The sequence below is a fragment of the Rhinoderma darwinii genome, chromosome 6 (assembly GCF_050947455.1).
Source record: "Rhinoderma darwinii isolate aRhiDar2 chromosome 6, aRhiDar2.hap1, whole genome shotgun sequence".
Lineage (NCBI taxonomy): Eukaryota > Metazoa > Chordata > Amphibia > Anura > Rhinodermatidae > Rhinoderma > Rhinoderma darwinii.
In genome coordinates this window covers 135,867,369-135,888,100 of record NC_134692.1, presented here as the reverse complement: position 1 = coordinate 135,888,100, position 20,732 = coordinate 135,867,369, and the positions used below count along the sequence as shown (strand labels likewise).

At 40.7% G+C, this 20,732-nt stretch overlaps 2 protein-coding genes, 1 long non-coding RNA gene and 3 other non-coding genes across 14 annotated transcripts in view; 2 read left to right on the top strand and 4 right to left on the bottom strand.

The window, feature by feature from the left end:
- RAB26 (RAB26, member RAS oncogene family) overlaps nucleotides 1–1,622 on the top strand; it is a 168,864-nt gene extending 167,242 nt beyond the window's left edge. The window contains exon 9 of the mRNA XM_075830550.1: nucleotides 471–1,622. Coding sequence (XP_075686665.1) covers nucleotides 471–573 — 103 coding nt within the window. The 3' untranslated portion in view covers nucleotides 574–1,622. The remainder of the gene's footprint in view (nucleotides 1–470) is intronic.
- LOC142655889 (uncharacterized) lies at nucleotides 1,619–6,312 on the bottom strand. Of its 2 annotated transcripts, none has more exons than XR_012849566.1 (6): nucleotides 6,217–6,312; nucleotides 5,742–5,813; nucleotides 5,474–5,549; nucleotides 3,298–3,331; nucleotides 1,930–1,959; nucleotides 1,619–1,737 (listed from the first exon to the last, which is right to left on the bottom strand). It is a non-coding gene; the product is annotated as an uncharacterized LOC142655889 (long non-coding RNA). The 2 variants fall into 2 exon arrangements; XR_012849567.1 differs by having other exon boundaries at nucleotides 6,223–6,241.
- On the bottom strand, nucleotides 1,810–1,885 carry LOC142656753 (small nucleolar RNA SNORD60). The gene has a single exon (XR_012849734.1). It is a non-coding gene; the product is annotated as a small nucleolar RNA SNORD60 (small nucleolar RNA).
- Nucleotides 3,192–3,268, bottom strand: LOC142656752 (small nucleolar RNA SNORD60). Its single transcript, XR_012849733.1, has one exon. It is a non-coding gene; the product is annotated as a small nucleolar RNA SNORD60 (small nucleolar RNA).
- LOC142656754 (small nucleolar RNA SNORD60) lies at nucleotides 5,621–5,705 on the bottom strand. Its single transcript, XR_012849735.1, has one exon. It is a non-coding gene; the product is annotated as a small nucleolar RNA SNORD60 (small nucleolar RNA).
- A 117-nt stretch (nucleotides 6,313–6,429) lies between the features above and the next one.
- TRAF7 (TNF receptor associated factor 7) overlaps nucleotides 6,430–20,732 on the top strand; it is a 31,359-nt gene continuing 17,056 nt past the window's right edge. The window contains exons 1-2 of one of the 8 annotated variants that reach the window (XM_075830543.1): nucleotides 6,430–6,449; nucleotides 20,488–20,603. In XM_075830543.1, the coding sequence (XP_075686658.1) occupies nucleotides 20,526–20,603 (78 nt within the window). In that variant the 5' untranslated portion in view covers nucleotides 6,430–6,449; nucleotides 20,488–20,525. Of the gene's footprint in view, nucleotides 6,450–6,530; nucleotides 6,646–11,946; nucleotides 12,035–20,487; nucleotides 20,604–20,732 lie in introns of those variants that run through there. The other 7 variants (XM_075830549.1, XM_075830541.1, XM_075830548.1 and 4 more) reach the window with 7 other exon arrangements.

Genomic DNA, 20,732 nt, shown 5'->3' with positions numbered 1-20,732 from the left:
CCAGTCCCTCTTCTTTATACCTTTGATTTAGCAACAATTTTTTTCAGCCGTTGGCAGATTTTGAGTCTTGTTCCCCTCTTCGAGACACTTGAATAGTGTCCAGCGAGGTATTAACACCAGTTATTTTTGGCACATTCTGGACATAAATACATCTAAAACTGCCGCAGCCTCAATAGGACATTTGCCCCGTTGCTTCTAGGGGGGCAACTACATCCATCATACAGCATCTAATTCAACAGGCCACAATTCAGTGTTGAACTCCATATATAAATCTGGGAAACCAGTGTCTGAAATCGCATTGCCCTACAGACTTACACAGGTGGAGCATTTCATCTCCGTACAATGCGGCAATCAGTCCTGATCAAGTTATCTACCTGGGTGGGGGGGATCCATAAGAGACCTTGCGTTTGTGTTCTGTTCATATTCTTTGGACCACTGCAGACTGATTACAATTTTTTTTCCCTGATCAGGGAACTGAAGCACCGGTCCATGAAGCTTCCCAACGAGCCTAAGTTTAAACTCCACGACTACGTCAAGAAGGAAGTAAAAGGTTCAGGTTGCTGTAAATCCTGATTTCTTCACCGATCGGGGGACAATCCTCCTACTGGCTATCTGTACAAAGACTGATGAGAACTTAGTGTCTCCACAAGGGGGTGCCCCAGAGCTCCCGCAGCACAGCCCCCATCCCTGTGGCCGAGCATTCTGTCTGTGCATGTCTGTGTTTTTATCTGTGAGGGTAGCAAAAAAACTGATGTGTTATACAAAAGGACACCTAAATCTCAAGACCTGAACTGCACCACTAATAACTGTCCATGCCCTAATGTAGGGGAGCTGAATAAACGCCATCTCGTTACCCTCCCCCACTTTTAAGCATGCATTGGTATATCCGACAGTCAGATCTGTACTTGGGCCCCCTCCTTGAGTATCTGAGGTGTCCGCAAGGAATTGGGGAACTCACAATGAATGTAATATATATATGGGGGGGGGGGGGGGTCCTGCCTCACACAATGCACTGACTTGATAATCAGGGATTAGTTGCTCATACTTGCTACGAACTCTCTCCGGTAAGAATCGCACTCGTCCATACAAGGTTTAGCTGTCCTTTTGACCTGTCCAGTTGCATTAATGTCCAGAAAAAAAAAAGCTTCAAGCGTTTTATATTTTAGTATTTATCGGTGGGCCAGTGTGACGTCCACCGTGCTTCAGTGAAGTGAACCATCAACCCATACAGAGCGGCCATGCTGAATTACCACCCGCATGAATGTCATTACGCTGTATTCACTAAGCGCTGCATTACAGACATGACTCAGCAAGGCAAGGAAGATTCATGTAAGCCAGGAGTAACCCATGCGGGCAGCCTTCCGCTAGTTTCCATCCCATAGTGGCACAGATGGGTATTTGGCATCCATTCTTTCACCTCATACCCCTGCCAGCAGTGACTGCGAAACCCTACTGCACAGGTTGTATATTGCTGTGAACATTAAGTCGTATGACTGGAGGACTCCAAGGCTTGTGCCGCTTACACAGGTTGGCGTGAAAGTGTTTGCACCCCTCAGACCACCCCCTGCCCTGTAGTTCAATGTATAATTTTGTAAGACTTAATAAAAAGAAGTCGAGCTTGATGTGAAGCATTTTATTCCAGCGATTAAACACGAGGACACTTTACCACGCTCGCTCTGTGGTCATTGTGATTAATGGGGTCAGATGGGAATCTTCTACTCCAGCTCCCGAGTCTTCCTGAGAAGAGAAGGAAAGATCAGTCAATAGAAAGTTCTATTATTATTAGATCGTCAGGGTGTAAAGTGTTCGAAGCCTCAGATATAGCAGATCAGCACGGAAGTGCTCAGATGAGGTGTCAGAAAATTTAGGTATATCATCAGCGGCTTCAACTACACAGCATATGAGCTGCACAGATCAATGGTCCATTACCTGCAATAACGTCCGCAGCGATCCAAGCACCTGTATGGGAAGAGGAGACCGGTTATACATCAGACATTAAGTGCAGTCGTTCTCTGCTTAAAGGGGAACTTCATGTGATCCACGATGTTGGTTATGAAGATATTTTCTACCATGAACGGCTTTGCTGGCTGCAGACCAGTTATACAAGAGCACTGATCTACATGATTAACCTGGCAGGGAAGGGGTGCCTCACTATTCTATCTGTACTGGATTGGAATAGTCATGAATACATTGCGGCCACAATAACTTCCTTTAAGACCGCTGTATACCGGCCCAGCATATGCCAGAAGAACTCTTGGTAAATGCTGGGTGAACGGCGGCCTATGGATGTAACGCTATGTTATAGCTTTACTGCGGCCTCAAGGGCAGTCTAACATTCAGGGTATGGTCACACGCACAAATTAAAACAGCTGAAAATGACGGCGCTGTTTTCAGAGAAATCTGATTTTCAGCAGTTTTTGGAGCTGAAAGAAGTTTAGGTTCTTTTTCTAGATGTTTTGGGAGCATTTTCTATTGGCACTGAACAGCTCAAGTAGTGACATCCTCCATTTTTTACGTGCAGTTTTGGTTTTTTAAACCGGCGTAAAAAAAGTCTGAACCCCCCCTTTCCCAGAACAAAAAAAAAAAAAGAATTTACAAAAAAACCAAAAACAGTCTGAATAACACAATTTTCCCCATTATTTCAATGAACAAATGTTTGTAGGCATTCAGCTAGTGGTTTTTTTCCAAGCGAATTTGAGGCATTTACGCCCCAAAATATGCCTGAAAACGGAACATTCCCTTACTTTTTAAAAACTTGTATACTGGTCACCCAGAAGATTAGGTTGCCAGTATATAATTATCCAAAAGGGTTGTCTGAGATTAAAAACAAAGACTGTTTTGCAGAAAGCACCACTAGTGCCCAGTCTGATATTGCAGCTCTGCCACACAAGTAAACAGCAGTACCAGGCAGCCCAGCGGCACAGAACCTGGAAAATAATATCACAACCTTTCTACAACCATTTGCATTATCAAGGTGGCCATACAATGCTAGTCATCAATTGTGCTGCACAGGTAAGACTTCTGATCGCCGTAGAGAACAGATTTTTCAACAGGCTGAAAAGCGAGTGCAATAGACCGATCCTTCTCTAGAGGACTGATCTATGGTCACCATTCAGACTCCAATCTGAAGCCGCTCTCTAGTACATCCTCCGAGATCTCACAGCGCTTACAAGTCTGCACAGGAACTGGAAGAGCCTCAGATATAGTAAATCCGCACTGAAGTGCTCAGATGAGGTGTCAGAAAGTTTAAAGTAAATCATCACTGGCTCCAAATACACAAGACTCCTCCATCGTTACCTCTTATTTCCGCTCCCATCTTCCAGTCACGTCACTACAACAAGACAAGAGCAGATATTAGTCAGCAAGTAATTCCCTCATACCAGCGTGCAGTCCTAATAGAACTAAAGAAAACTTGGCAAGTCCTCTGCACAAAGTAAAACTAGATGGGTGCACAGCCTCCTGCTACTGTCTTAACACCCTTCACAATGTAGACTATCTCCAGGCGTAACATTTACCTGCCTGTTTTCACTAGCAACCAGATCTTAGGCCTCATGCACACTTATTTTTGTCCTCCCGTAAATACGGGTCCTTGGTTACACGTAGTCGACCCATATTGCACCAGTATTTATGGGCACGTTTTCGCTGCAAAATTGCACTGCACTAAATCGGCAGCCGTTCTCTCTATCAGTGCAGGATAGAGAGATGGGACAGCCCTTTCCGTAATAAAAGTAAAAGAAAATCATACTTACCCGGCCGTTGTCTTGGTGACAGCGTCCCTCTCTTGACATCCAGTCCGACGCAGCAGTCCATGTGACAGCTGCAGCCTGTGATTGGCTGCAGCGGTCACATGGGCTGAAACGTCATCCCAGGAGGCCGGACTGGAGGAAGAAGCAGGGAGTTCTGCGTAAGTATGAACATCTTTTTTTTTTTACAGGTTGCTCTTTATTGTGATCTGTAGTCACTGTCCAGGGTGCAGAAAGAGTTACTGACGATCGTTTAACTCTTTCAGCACCCTGGACAGTGACTATTTACTGACGTCGCCTAGCAACGCTCCCGTAATTATGGGAGCCCCATTGACTTCTATGGGCTGCCCGTGCCGTAATTACAGCCTGAAATAGGACAGGTTATATATTTTTCAACGGCACGGGCACCTTCCCGTAAGCATACGGGGAGGTACCCATGGCCAATAGAAGTCCATGGGCCCGTATAAATGCTGTAATTACGGCCGTTTTTACGTTCGTGTGCATGAGGCCTAAGGTGTATGTTCACAGTATTCAGGTGTATTTCAGGGTGTAAATGCCTCGAAATACACCTGAAAACCAGTAGCTAAAAACCTACAAGTATCTGTCCATTGAAGTCAGTGGGAAAAACTGCATTATGTTAAGACAGTTTTTTATGCCACCGCTATAACTGTGCGTAAAAACACCCCGTAAAAAGCAGCATGTCACTTCCTGAGCAGTTTTTTGGAGTGGTTTTTCATAGTGTCAATAGAAAAACAGCTCCAAAAATAAATAAATCAACGTTTTCAGCTTCATAAAACGTTCCCTTGAAATCAGCTGTCATTTTCAGCAGTTCGATTTTGCGTGTGAACATAGCCTAAAGCGCAGACTTCACCAGAGATTCCAGGGCCGGATACTCTGCTGTCCGTCCCCATACGTTACGGTTTTCAGTTACTACAATCGTCCCTATGCATTTGCAGCAGAAAATCTCCCAATTTACACAGGAAAATGTGCGGCCAACTAGCGACCGTGTCTTTTTGGGTTGCATTAAAAGTACCAAGCAAACTGGTCCCAAATGCAAGTATTCTATTACAGCATATATACAAGTCGTGCGGTGCTGGAGGGACAGTCTGGGGCCATTTGACTAGTTCTCTTGGAAGGGCTGAACACGAACAGACTGAATTCTATGGAGCCCTGGCCAAGCACACCCAGTGCCAGCATTTAAAGGGGTTGTCCAGCCACACGCAACTGATGACCTATCCACAGCATAGGTCATCCGTATAAGATCGTGGGGGTCTGAACCCGGCACCGAGCAGCTGCCTCCAGGCCCCGGATGACCATGCTGGGAGCAGACTGCTCCAGTCCAGGATAGCAGCTTGGCTCCTATTCGTTAAAAGGAGCTGAGCTGCAGTTCTACAGCATGGCCGCTATCCAGTGTACAAAGCCATCTGCTTCCGACACCAGCTGATCGGTGCAGGGTCCGGGTGACACCCACCGATCATAAACTGATGACCTATCCTGTGGACAGAGCCTATGCCCAGACAATCCCTTTAATGCATCAGGGGAAGGAGACGTACAATCAATGGTCTCCAGTCTGGCTTGTTCCAGTTGTAGCAAAACAGCAACTCCCAACATTAACAGCAAGCTGGGAGTTGTAGTTCTGCACCAGCTGAAGAGCCACAAACCAGAGACCACTGTTACCTTATCATAGGGGGTCCTAGTTAAATGATCAGTGACTACTACATGGTACTTACCACTGCCTGCAGCACGCGACGGGGCAGAATTCTGCCACAGACCATTAAGAAATAATCAGAATCTTGATATTCTAACCTGTAAAGGACGAGGACAGGATTATTAGTAGGTTTATCCAGACCATCAGTCCATATATTCTTACTATGCAGATGCCTCAGCCCAAAGTGTAAAATCAAGAAGCAGTTTTTTTACAGTTTCATATGAGGTGTCAGAATTTAGGGAACATCACCGGCAGCCACAAGGTAAGGCCAGCAGAAGCCACACACTTACCTAGTCAGGGAGGGTCCAGGTCATCACGAGAGGCGTCCACCCCAGCCATAACGGGGTACATTTAATACACACCTGCAGAGCAAGGAAACAGGTTAAGCATGCTGGAATAGGCAAGGTCGCAGCGCTCCGCTCAACATATAGTGTGAGCTCATACCAGACTAAAATACATAAACCAGTCAACACAAGGACGAACGGCCATTGTCCAGAACTATAATATGCACTGACAAAGTAGTTGGAGGGTACAGTGCATCCATTAATGCCCTCCCCGACCAATCGGCTCACTAAAAACTAATTAATAAGCGTACCAGTGAAAAGCTACCGCCACATGGCTTATATCAGTGCATTTAATTGGCTGAGAGGACTCGGCTTACAAACTAGCTTGTAGCACCACAATTGGGCAAAATTTTACATGCAACTGTAAGAAGAGCAGAAGTTACAAAAAAAGAACTACAGCGTTGCTCCTCCATCGTCTTACCAACACCTTTTCTCGTTCAAGCATCCCCACGGAAAGGCCGGTGACCACGCTGCGCGCAAATTATATAGAGACCGAGTTCTACTCGCCTATTGGTGCAAATGAACACGTGGTGTTTGTTCAGCCAATGATAAGCGTCTCTATTCCTCGCAGAAATATTACAGGCGCTAGATGGCAGAAGCCCAGCCCCTGTAGTGACGTTGGAATTAGCGGCCGAGAGAGCAGCCTTTCGATTGGTTGGTGTCTGAGATTCGCAAAGTTTGTCGGGATTTGTAGTTCAGCTTGAGAGAAAGCTATTCAAGCGTGGCGACTGGCGGGACTACGGTTCCCAGAATGCTAATGGCGAAATGGGAATTCCCGGAATGTGTCTGTGTGTGAGGGGGAGGGGCTCCTGTACTGTTAGTGGAAGCCGGAAAACATGTCTGCGGACTGGTGAGTTTGTAATGGAGGAGACAGAGAGCGGGGTGCGGGGTTATAAGGGTGACCTGTGAGAACGAGGGGGTCTGTCTATAACCGCTGTCTGTGAATACGAGAGGGTTGAAGAGGACTGTAGTGTATATCGTGACTGTATGGCAGGGGTTACGGTGTATATCACGGTTGTGACAAAATGTTGAAAGAAGGTGCAGTAAATGTGTAAAACATGAAGCAGCAACGCGACAGGAGAAGGAAAGGCGGGAAATTACTCACTGGGGAGGTAGAAGGCCACAATATGACAGCAGGACTGGAGGACAGGAGGACTAATGATGGAAAGTACAGGAGGCCTGGTGATAATGACAGCAGGGCAAGGGAAGAGAGGCCAGGAGGACTAACGATGACAGGAGGACTAACGATGACCGGAGGGATGGAGAGGACATGAGGACTAATGACAGGAGGACTGGAGAGGACAGGAGGACTAATGACAAGAGGGATGGAGAGGACAGGAGGACTTATGATGGAAAGTACAGGAGGCCTGGTGATAATGACAGCAGGGCAAGGGATGAGAGGACAGGAGGACTAACGACAGAAGGGATGGAGAGGACTGGAGGACTAAGATGACAGGACAGGAGGACTGGTGATAATGACAGGATTGGTGATGTGAAGACTGGGGATAACGAGAGGATTAGAAAGGACAGGATGACGTGATAACCGGAAGACTGGTGATAATGACCGGGCTCAAGAGGACAAGATGATTGGTGATGACAGGAGGACTGGTGATGACGGGAGGACTGGTGATGATGGGAGGACTGGTGATGACGGGAGGACTGGTGATGACGGGAGGACTGGTGATGACGGGAGGCTGGGGATGGCAACCAATCAGGTCTCTGTTTTCATTTTCCAAAGGGCTGAGTTCGGTTGCTATGGGCAACTGCTCCACTTTACCTTTGCTCCAGTCTTGATACATCTCTTGTTGTTGCTGCCGGTGGCACAGATAATGGTGTTTGTGGTGATTTTTTTTGTGGGTTGTAACGTTTATTGGACGCGTTCTGTTTTTTTCTCAGTAGTTCGTCGTTCTGGTCATTAAACATTAACAGCTGAGAATTTCCCACGTGAGGGCGATGCAGATAACGTCTCCGTGGCTTCTAATAATCCTATAATTTACAGCAGAGGGGACATAATCCCGTATATAATACCCAGTGTATGGCAGCACATTATATATAAGGAAAGAGAAAAGATGTGGTCTAGACTAAATTAATTAATAAGTAACTTTTATTGATTTGCATTAAAATAAATGTTAAAAGTCCATTGGTGCAAACCGGTATGTGTGAGTGACCCCCAAACTCACATACCTTGGCCTGAATTGAAAATAGATATTATATTGGGAGATGCCACTACATGCAATATCAAGTGATTCCACTACCGCTGGTGCACACACAGCGTTTGTGCTGCGTTATAATAGGCAACTATATTGACTTGAATGGAATGAGTGTATGATGTTAGGTGATTTCACTGAAATTCCATTATAATAAACACATCGCTGGACTGTGAATGGTGAAATAATTTGATAGTATTAATTGTAATGGCTCCAAATAATTTAAATTGGAGTCCGATTCCCAATTGAAGCATTTGCTACAGTGTTTTCCAGTCTAGACAATCACACTCCCATTCACCTCTGTGGAGAAGGACCGCGCCTGCTCTCCAACCCAGAACGGAGACCCGGAGCCCCTTGTTCTCTGCAATGGTGGGAGTCCCAGTGGTTACTTCCAGAAACGTGGGCTGAGGTCCCGGTTTTACGGACCCATTAGGTTCTACTATTGGCCGCGGACACCTTTCCGTAGCGCTACGGATGGGTGTCCGTGCTGTAGAACCGCGCCGGGAATTATGGAGCATGTCTATTTTTCGTATTTTACGGTCCGTGCTCCTATACTTTGACGGCCGGCCATGCCCGCTATCGCGGGCTATGATAACTGGCACGGCCGTGTGCGTGGGGCCTCAACGATACCTTAACCACCGGTTTACTATCGGTACCAGGACCCAATAAGGTTGCCCTCTGCCGCCCCTTCTCTACATTTTGGTGATGGCGTTCCTCAAATGCTTCTATTGAGAGGGTGGGGGTTGGAAATTCGGAGTCTTAAGGCCTAGTTCATACAGAGATTTATGCAGGCGGAAAAAAACTGCCACAAAATGCCAGGAATTTCCGCATTTTTCGTTGCGTTTTTTGCCTGTGGCCATTGAATGCTAGGACCGCAGGCAAAAAAATGCTCAAACGATCGTCACAGGTGTCTTCTGGCTCCCATTGATTTTAATTCGAGGTCAGAGGCGGAAACCGCTGGAAGAAAGAACATGCCGCTGTTTTTTTTACGTGAGCGCCCAAAAACCGCTCTGGGAAAAAAAATGCCTCTGTCCATATTTGAAATCATTGGGGGCCGTTTGCGCCATTTTTTGGGGCTAATTCTGAAGCGGATTCCGTGTCAAAATCAGCGCGGAAAAACCTAAAGCCAGCGTTATTTGTCAGGCAGACTTTGAAATGTCAGCAGCGTTTTTTACTTTTTCTGCCGGTTTTTAGAGACTTTTTGTGAATCAAATACAAAAACTTTGCAAAAAAACACTTTAAAAGAGCAGCGCATTTTTTTCTGCCTGCCATTGATTGAAATGGAGGTTCCGAGGCGGAAACTGCTCCAGGGTTTGGTTTGCCGCATATTTTTTTCCGCGAGTGCTCAAAACACTTCCTGTAAAAAAATCAATTGGGGAGTTTTTTGTGCTGATTCCGACGCAATTTCCGCATCAAAATCGGCGCCAAATAACTGAACTGATCGCGATCTACACGGACGACCTCATTGTTTATTGTTCTAATCCAGAAATTGGGTCCCCGATATATAGAAGGAATTTGCGGCTTTTTGAGACTTCACGGTGAATCTCCATAAATCTCAGGTCACGACCGTCTTGTGGAACGTCTCCTTCTCGGTCAGATGGGCTCGGGGGGTACATAGAATATTGGGGACCTGTGTGCCTCCGAACCCCCACGATCTATATAAGCGGATAGGTGGCACGTAGACGCTCTGTGAGCCAACTTCAGCCTCTGCACATGACCCCATTGGTTTTGCGATCCACAAAAAAACTTTGTTGTGCGCCCAGACTCCTGAATCCGCAAATCATGACCATAGTGGTGTGCATGGAGCCATAGAAATGAATGAATGGGTCCGCAAAAATGCGGATAATTTGCCGTCGCAAAAGCACGGTCGTGATCATAAGGCTAAAGGCCTCATGCACTCGTCCGTTGCCATTGATCGGGGCGGAACCTACAACTCCTAGTGTCCGTATTTGGGTCCCTAATACCTCCGAGGTGCTTCCGTATCCGTTCCGTATGTCCGCATATTACAGCAGTGTTGTTTCCGCGTGTCATCCGTGTTTCGCGATCCGCACTCATTGGAAGGTGACGTGATTGGATTTCCCAGGCGTTTGCTAGCAGGGTATCTGCAAAATGCGGACAGCACTCGGATAGCTTCTGTCTGCTGCCTGTAAAAAACGGACCGGGATAAGACAATGTTCTATAGTTTACGGGAACAATGGATCTGCCAAAAACATTGATGTGTGCGCGGTCCCATAAACACGAATGGGTCAGTGTGCTGCCCCCAAAAAAATACATGTAGCGAACTGAAGAACAACACGGTCATGTGCATGAGCCCTAGCGGTGTGCCGATCACAGCCGGAGGTGCGTGACACTCAGCTGAGCGCTTCTGCTCCTTTGTTTCAGCGACGGTGGGTGTCTCAGCACTCGCACCCCCACCAATCCAAAGTTTGATGAAAGTGCAGTCACTCTATATAAGCTTTATTTATAATATTATTTATGAGACCACACATTTATATAAATGGGCACGGTGTAATACTTTGTTTGTCCTGTGGTGGCGCAGCAGGGAAATAGCTGGGGGTCCAGCAGGGGGACGTAAGGATTGTCCAACGCAGACAACCCCTTTAATTAATACGTAGAAGAGATTTTTTTTTGATTTTTTTTTTTTGTGGTTTCACAATTTGAGTAAGGTTTCTCCTGTAGGTGGCGCTATTGCACAAAACAGAAAACGTCATTTTTCTTGACTCCATGTGTGAGCCCTCAAGTTCTGTCATTTTAGGGCCGTCATTTATTAACCCCTTCCCGACATTTGGTGGACATGTACTTCATAGTTGGTATGGGGGGGGGGGGGGGTATAGAGCAGGCTCATAAGCAGAGCACACTCCACACCCTGCAGGGCCACGGGTGGCCCCAACCAGGACTTCATAGGAGGACCTAAAATGCACAATACACAGCAGTACATAAGTATTTCAGCATATTGTACTAACGATCGCATGTCCGTGTCCTCTGGTGGGACTAAAAAAAACCTAAAAGTTTTGAACAATAAATAATAAAAGTAAAAAAAAATTTTCCCTTTTTTCAAATGAAATAATGTAAGCGTTAAAAAATAAACATCAGCGGTATCGCCGCATCCGTAAAAGTCAGAAGTATTAAAATACAACGTTATTTATCCTGCACAGTGAACGCCGTAAAAGAAAAAAATTGCTGTTTATTAGTAATCAAAAAGGTCGTTTGTACCCGAAAATGGTACCAAGAGAAACTGCATCTCGCCCCACAAGGAAAAAACAAAAAACTCATCCGGATATGTCGACGGGAAAATAAAAAAGTGATGGCCTTTGGAAGGTGGGGAGGAAAAAATGAAAATTAAAAAACGAAAAGTGATTGGAAGGGGTTTTCTCATGAAGACGACCCCTGTCTATATGTGCTATTAGGGCATGTGGACATCATACAGGGGGGGGTCCCTTTCTGGCGGACTCACGCCGTCCCTGTTTTACAAGAGTTTACGTTTATCTGACTGGCGCGACATATGCTACGTTTTCTGCGGCATGTCCTGCCATATTATTTAACTGTTTCCTGCCTGAGTAACATATTCCAAGCTTGACAAACATGGAAGGAAGATTTATTTCCCTGCCTGCGTGACCAGAGTTTCCAAAGTTGACTATTCTTGCAACTTTGTATCTCCGATTAAAGTAGGATGAGCCGCTCTGGAGCACACACTGCTGCTCTGACAGGAGGAACTTTCATGGGCTCATGTAGTTTTCTTATTAAGGGAGGGGTGTACTTTAGGAAGTCCTATCGCTTTGGTGACATCATACAGATTGTATGGGACCTTCATGGAGTCTTGACCCTGGGAGCTTCTCTTCCCGCTCTCCATTGGTTTATAGAGTACAGCGGCTCCTGCCAGGGATTTTCCACTCTTCGCCCACTGCTGCACATGCCTTTGTGTTTACATCACTCCCTAGCTGCACGGCCCGCGTTCACACACGCTCAGATACTCTCCCAGAAACCCAGTGAAATCCTCCAACTTCCTGCACTGAACTCCGGCTGCAGGACAAGGTACGGAGCTTGTGGAAGGGGCACCGAGTGCGGGGGGCAGCGGGGGTGAAGTGATCAGATGTAGCAGTGTTATATACCACTATACCGCGCTGCTTCTTGTGGTTGCTGCATAGTAAGTCCGAATCCTCCATACACGTCTTATGCTCAGTTTACAGACATGAGAGAGAGATTTGGAAGGGGGACGTGTTTTCACAGTTTTTTGTGTTTCTTTTTTTTTCTCCTGATAGTTGTGGAGCTAAAAAACTAGAAAAAAAAAACATGTTTTTATGTCTGGCTCCTATCTATCTATCTATCTATCCTATCCTATCCTATCTATCTATCTATCTATCTATCTATCTATCTATCTATCTATCTATCTATCTATCTATCTATCTATCTATCTCATATCTATCTATCTATCTATCTATCTATCTATCTATCTATCTATCTATCTATCTATCTATCTATCTATCTATCTATCTATCTATCTATCTATCTATCTATCTATCTCATATCTATCTATCTATCTATGTCATATCTATCTATCTATCTATCTATCTATCTATCTCATATCTATCTATCCTCATATCTATCTATCCTCATATCTATCTATCTCTCATATCTATCTCTCATATCTATCTCTCCTATCTATCTATCTATCTATCTATCTATCTATCTATCTATCTATCTATCTATCTATCTATCTATCTATCTACCTCATATCTATCTATCTCATATCTATCTATCTCATATCTATCTATCTCATATCTATCTATCTCATATCTATCTATCTCATATCTATCTATCTATCTATCTATCTATCTATCTATCTATCTATCTATCTATCTATCTATCTATCTATCTATCTATCTACCTCATATCTATCTACCTCATATCTATCTATCTCATATCTATCTACCTCATATCTATCTATCTCATATCTATCTATCTCATATCTATCTATCTCATATCTATCTATCTCATATCTATCTATCTATCTCATATCTATCTCTCATATCTCTCATATATATAAGGTCCTTGTATGTCTAATAGGGCACATTTTTGGAGGGCTCGGAACCCCCCATCTCCTGGTGATAACCGCTGAACACCTGATAGAAAGAGGGTCTGAATTACAAAAGTGCTTGTCCTGATGGGAAGGGGTTATCCTGTTCTTTAACATTGATATTGACTGTGCCTCATATTGCAGCTCTCCGCAGCTCAGTCCCATTCAAGTGAATGGGACTGAGCTGTAATGCCTGGAACATCCACTGATAAACATACGGAGCTGTGCCCGGTAAACAATGAAGGTGAAGGGGCACTCACTGGGGTGCCGCCGCCCCATTAAACAGCTGATCAGCAGTGGGTGTCGAGAGTTGGACCCCCACCAATATACCGTGGATAGCCTATCCTATGGATAGGCCATAAATTTTAAAGAACCGGATAACCCCTTTAAGGGTGCCATGACGTTTGCACTTGTCCGTGTATTGGTGAGGACATAGGTGCATGACGGGGGTCACATTGACGCCTAGTTGTGGTGCAGAGTGAAGAATCGGTGTGTTGCCGTGTATCTGAGTTTTGTTAAGAGTTTTCGGCAGAGCTCTGACTGGTTCCTCGTTTTCTGATCATTAACGTTCTCCTATTTTTGTGCAGCCTCGTCACACGTTGACATAGCACAAATTCCTTCTGTAACAGGCAATGTACATACTTGACCATCTCAGACTTTGACCCGAATGGTTTATTGCTGTCAACAAATCACGTCATTGACACCGCCAGCGCACCGCTCTGTCAAATGCATGGACACGAACATTGACGTTCCTACTAAATTCTGTTATCAACCATTTCATTTTGGGTAGGGGCTGACTGTAGTGTTCTTCAATGGGACGATTGACGGGAAGTACGGAAAACTCCTGTGATCGCTCTTTAATAGCACATATCTTCAGTGCAACTCCAGATATATATACCTATGTATGTATTTCTGTGACTAGTAGCAGCAGTATATATTCTGACAACTTTGGGGGTTACTGCTCCTTTAAGAAACCTCAGTGTGAGTTGCCGTTGAGCCGTGGCCCCTCTGTGTGTTGTATGTGTACTAATTGGGAAATCCAAGAAAACGGGCTCCAGCCGTGTCATGGAAACGGCCGTTGTTTGTTACTGACGTCTCCACGTGAGATATTTCCAAGACTGTTTAATGAGAACAAGCTGTAGAAATGTATAGTCTGAGGGCGAATCTGTATGTACCGCTGCTATATATCCCAGCAGATCCTCCAGCAGCACAAGTTACAGAGGGTCCAGTCCCTGCCAGCAAAATATATTCTGTGCGTCAGAGGAGCATCCCGTCACAGCTCATACTGACGGGGCCATATTTTACCCTAGACACTGGAGTGTTAGTGCCTAAAGAAGCACGGGCTGAAGTTTAAAATGGCGGCACACACAATGTCCTGGTGCTAAGGGGGTCTGATCTGGGGTTTGAATTAATTTAGGTGACTGGTCTGGGAGGGAGGGGCAGCCTGTTTAGTGTCTTGCGTTGCTGCCTGCAAAACTATAAATACAGTACTACTATAATACTGCCCCCTATGTACAAGAATATAACTACTATAATACTGCCCCCTATGTACAAGAATATAACTACTATAATACTGCCCCCTATGTACAAGAATATAACTACTATAATACTGCCCCCTATATACAAGAATATAACTACTATAATACTGCTCCCTATATACAAGAATATAACTACTATAATACTGCCCCCTATATACAAGAATATAACTACTATAATACTGCCCCTATATACAAGAATATAACTACTATAATACTGCCCCCTATATACAAGAATATAACTACTATAATACTGCCTCCTATATACAAGAATATAATTACTATAATACTGCCTCCTATATACAAGAATATAACTACTATAATACTGCTCCTATATACAAGAATATAACTACTATAGTACTGCCCCCTATATACAAGAATATAACTACTATAATACTGCCTCCTATATACAAGAATATAACTACTATAAAACTGCTCCTATATACAAGAATATAACTACTATAATACTGCCCTCTATATACAAGAATATAACTACTATAATACTGCCTCCTATATACAAGAATATAACTACTATAATACTGCCCCCTATATACAAGAATATAACTACTATAATACTGCTCCTATATACAAGAATATAACTACTATAGTACTGCCCCCTATATACAAGAATATAACTACTATAATACTGCCTCCTATATACAAGAATATAACTACTATAATACTGCCCCCTATATACAAGAATATAACTACTATAATACTGCCCCCTATATACAAGAATATAACTACTATAATACTGCCCCCTATATACAAGAATATAACTACTATAATACTGCCCCCTATATACAAGAATATAGCTACTATAATACTGCCTCCTATATACAAGAATATAACTACTATAATACTGCTCTTATATACAAGAATATAACTACTATAATACTGCCCCCTATATACAAGAATATAACTACTATAATACTGCCTCCTATATACAAGAATATAACTACTATAATACTGCCCTCTATATACAAGAATATAACTACTATAATACTGCTCCTATATACAAGAATATAACTACTATAATACTGCTCCCTATATACAAGAATATAACTATTATAATACTGCTCCTATATACAAGAATATAACTACTATAATACTGCCCCCTATATACAAGAATATAACTACTATAATACTGCCCTCTATATACAAGAATATAACTACTATAATACTGCTCCTATATACAAGAATATAACTACTATAATACTGCTCCCTATATACAAGAATATAACTATTATAATACTGCCCCCTATATACAAGAATATAACTACTATAATACTGCCCCTATATACAAGAATATAACTACTATAATACTGCCCCCTATATACAAGACTATAACTACTATAATACTGCCTCCTATATACAAGAATATAACTACTATAATACTGCTCCTATATACAAGAATATAACTACTATAATACTGCCCCCTATATATAAGAATATAACTACTATAATACTGCCCCCTATATACAAGAATATAACTACTATAATACTGCCCCCTATATACAAGAATATAACTACTATAATACTGCTCTTATATACAAGAATACAACTACTATAATACTGCTCCTATATACAAGAATATAACTACTATAATACTGCTCCTATATACAAGAATATAACTACTATAATACTGCCCCCTGTATACAAGAATATAACTACTATAATACTGCCCTCTATATACAAGAATATAACTACTATAATACTGCTCCTATATACAAGAATATAACTACTATAATACTGCTCCCTATATACAAGAATATAACTATTATAATACTGCTCCTATATACAAGAATATAACTACTATAATACTGCCCCCTATATACAAGAATATAACTACTATAATACTGCCCCCTATATACAAGAATATAGCTACTATAATACTGCCTCCTATATACAAGAATATAACTACTATAATACTGCTCTTATATACAAGAATATAACTACTATAATACTGCCCCCTATATACAAGAATATAACTACTATAATACTGCCTCCTATATACAAGAATATAACTACTATAATACTGCCCTCTATATACAAGAATATAACTACTATAATACTGCTCCTATATACAAGAATATAACTACTATAATACTGCTCCCTATATACAAGAATATAACTATTATAATACTGCTCCTATATACAAGAATATAACTACTATAATACTGCCCCCTATATACAAGAATATAACTACTATAATACTGCCCTCTATATACAAGAATATAACTACTATAATACTGCTCCTATATACAAGAATATAACTACTATAATACTGCTCCCTATATACAAGAATATAACTATTATAATACTGCCCCCTATATACAAGAATATAACTACTATAATACTGAACCTATATACAAGAATATAACTACTATAATACTGCCCCCTATATACAAGACTATAACTACTATAATACTGCCTCCTATATACAAGAATATAACTACTATAATACTGCTCCTATATACAAGAATATAACTACTATAATACTGCCCCCTATATATAAGAATATAACTACTATAATACTGCCCCCTATATACAAGAATATAACTACTATAATACTGCCCCCTATATACAAGAATATAACTACTATAATACTGCTCTTATATACAAGAATACAACTACTATAATACTGCTCCTATATACAAGAATATAACTACTATAATACTGCTCCTATATACAAGAATATAACTACTATAATACTGCCCCCTGTATACAAGAATATAACTACTATAATACTGCCCTCTATATACAAGAATATAACTACTATAATACTGCTCCTATATACAAGAATATAAGTACTATAATACTGCTCCCTATATACAAGAATATAACTATTATAATACTGCTCCTATATACAAGAATATAACTACTATAATACTGCCCCCTATATACAAGAATATAACTACTATAATACTGCCCTCTATATACAAGAATATAACTACTATAATACTGCTCCTATATACAAGAATATAACTACTATAATACTGCTCCCTATATACAAGAATATAACTATTATAATACTGCCCCCTATATACAAGAATATAACTACTATAATACTGCCCCTATATACAAGAATATAACTACTATAATACTGCCCCCTATATACAAGAATATAACTACTATAATACTGCCCCCTATATACAAGACTATAACTACTATAATACTGCCTCCTATATACAAGAATATAACTACTATAATACTGCTCCTATATACAAGAATATAACTACTATAATACTGCCCCCTATATATAAGAATATAACTACTATAATACTGCCCCCTATATACAAGAATATAACTACTATAATACTGCCCCCTATATACAAGAATATAACTACTATAATACTGCTCTTATATACAAGAATACAACTACTATAATACTGCTCCTATATACAAGAATATAACTACTATAATACTGCTCCTATATACAAGAATATAACTACTATAATACTGCCCCCTATATACAAGAATATAACTACTATAATACTGCCCCTATATACAATAATATAACTACTATAATACTGCTCTTATATACAAGAATACAACTACTATAATACTGCCCCCTATATACAAGAATATAACTACTATAATACTGCTCTTATATACAAGAATACAACTACTATAATACTGCTCCTATATACAAGAATATAACTACTATAATACTGCTCCTATATACAAGAATATAACTACTATAATACTGCCCCTATATACAAGAATATAACTACTATAATACTGCCCCCTATATACAAGAATATAACTACTATAATACTGCCCCCTATATACAAGTATATAACTACTATAATACTGCCCCTATATACAAGAATATAACTACTATACTACTGCTCCTATATACAAGAATATAACTACTATAATACTGCCCCCTATATACAAGTATATAACTACTATAATACTGCCCCTATATACAAGAATATAACTACTATAATACTGCCCCCTATATACAAGAATATAACTACTATACTACTGCTCCTATATACAAGAATACAACTACTATAATACTGCTCCTATATACAAGAATATAACTACTATAATACTGCTCCTATATACAAGAATATAACTACTATAATACTGCCCCTATATACAAGAATATAACTACTATAATACTGCCCCCTATATACAAGAATATAACTACTATAATACTGCCCCTATATACAAGAATATAACTACTATAATACTGCCCCCTATATACAAGAATATAACTACTATAATACTGCCACTATATACAAGAATATAACTACTATAATACTGCCCCTATACACAAGAATATAACTACTATAATACTGCCCCTATATACAAGAATATAACTACTATAATACTGCCCCCTATATACAAGAATATAACTACTATACTACTGCTCCTATATACAAGAATATAACTACTATAATACTGCCCCCTATATACAAGTATATAACTACTATAATACTGCCCCTATATACAAGAATATAACTACTATAATACTGCCCCCTATATACAAGAATATAACTACTATACTACTGCTCCTATATACAAGAATACAACTACTATAATACTGCTCCTATATACAAGAATATAACTACTATAATACTGCTCCTATATACAAGAATATAACTACTATAATACTGCCCCTATATACAAGAATATAACTACTATAATACTGCCCCCTATATACAAGAATATAACTACTATAATACTGCCCCTATATACAAGAATATAACTACTATAATACTGCCCCCTATATACAAGAATATAACTACTATAATACTGCCACTATATACAAGAATATAACTACTATAATACTGCCCCTATACACAAGAATATAACTACTATAATACTGCCCCTATATACAAGAATATAACTACTATAATACTGCCCCTATATACAAGAATATAACTACTATAATACTGCCCCTATATACAAGAATATAACTACTATAATACTGCCCCTATATACAAGAATATAACTACTATAATACTGCCCCCTATATACAAGAATATAACTACTATAATACTGCCCCTATATACAAGAATATAACTACTATAATACTGCCCCTATATACAAGAATATAACTACTATAATACTGCCCCCTATATACAAGAATATAACTACTATAATACTGCCCTCTATATACAAGAATATAACTACTATAATACTGCTCCTATATACAAGAATATAACTACTATAATACTGCTTCTATATACAAGAATATAACTACTATAATACTGCTCCTATGTTTTAGGGAGGACTGAACTGTATATTCGGTTACAGTTTGTTTCTTTTTTATTTATTTTTATTTCAAATGTTGTAAGCAGAATTTCAGACATGGATTTAACATCTCCAATACACAAATCAAGTGATACAATCAATCGTATATATTATACATAAATAAAGTGCTGTAGGAACATTCCAAAGGTTTTTTTCTTTTATATCCAATATAAACAAAAGTAACAAAACCTCTTGTAGAAGCCGCTTTATAAATATATGTGCGAATGGAGAACGAGGAAAGGCAAATCAACGAGGGCAGGATTAGAAATCTCAAGGTGGGAGTCAAGAGTCTGTCTATAGATTCCGCAATATTCAACCACCGGCCCCAAATTACACTGAATTTGTCAGGACAACCCCGATGTTGATACACTAATCGCTCATAAGGTGTGACCGTGTTAACTTGTGTCTTCCATTGGGAGAGTGATGGAGATCTGTCCTCCATCCAACGCATCGCTATTCCTTTCCTGGCTAAAAATAACGATTCCTTTCAGACTATGCGTTTATAACGTGTCCAGAGTTCCTCATCTAAAATTCCAAATAGTGCGACTTTAGGAGAATTCGGTTCAGATTGTAAATTGTGACTTTCTTCTCTTTTGTCCCCACAGAGGATCGTTGGTTCGGCTCAGAGATGTCGTCTTAGATTATGACCCCGAGTAAGAATCCAAGATTCAATCATTATAAAACTGGTGACCCGAACATTCCACCCGAAAACACCAACGGGGTACCTGCCTTTTCTCCCCACTTTTTCTTGCCCTTTCTCTTGTATAACTTTTGCTACACTATATAAAACGACAAAAAAAATCACCTAATATTTTCACACTTCTCTTCTTCCGCCTCCCACTTTCCCCTC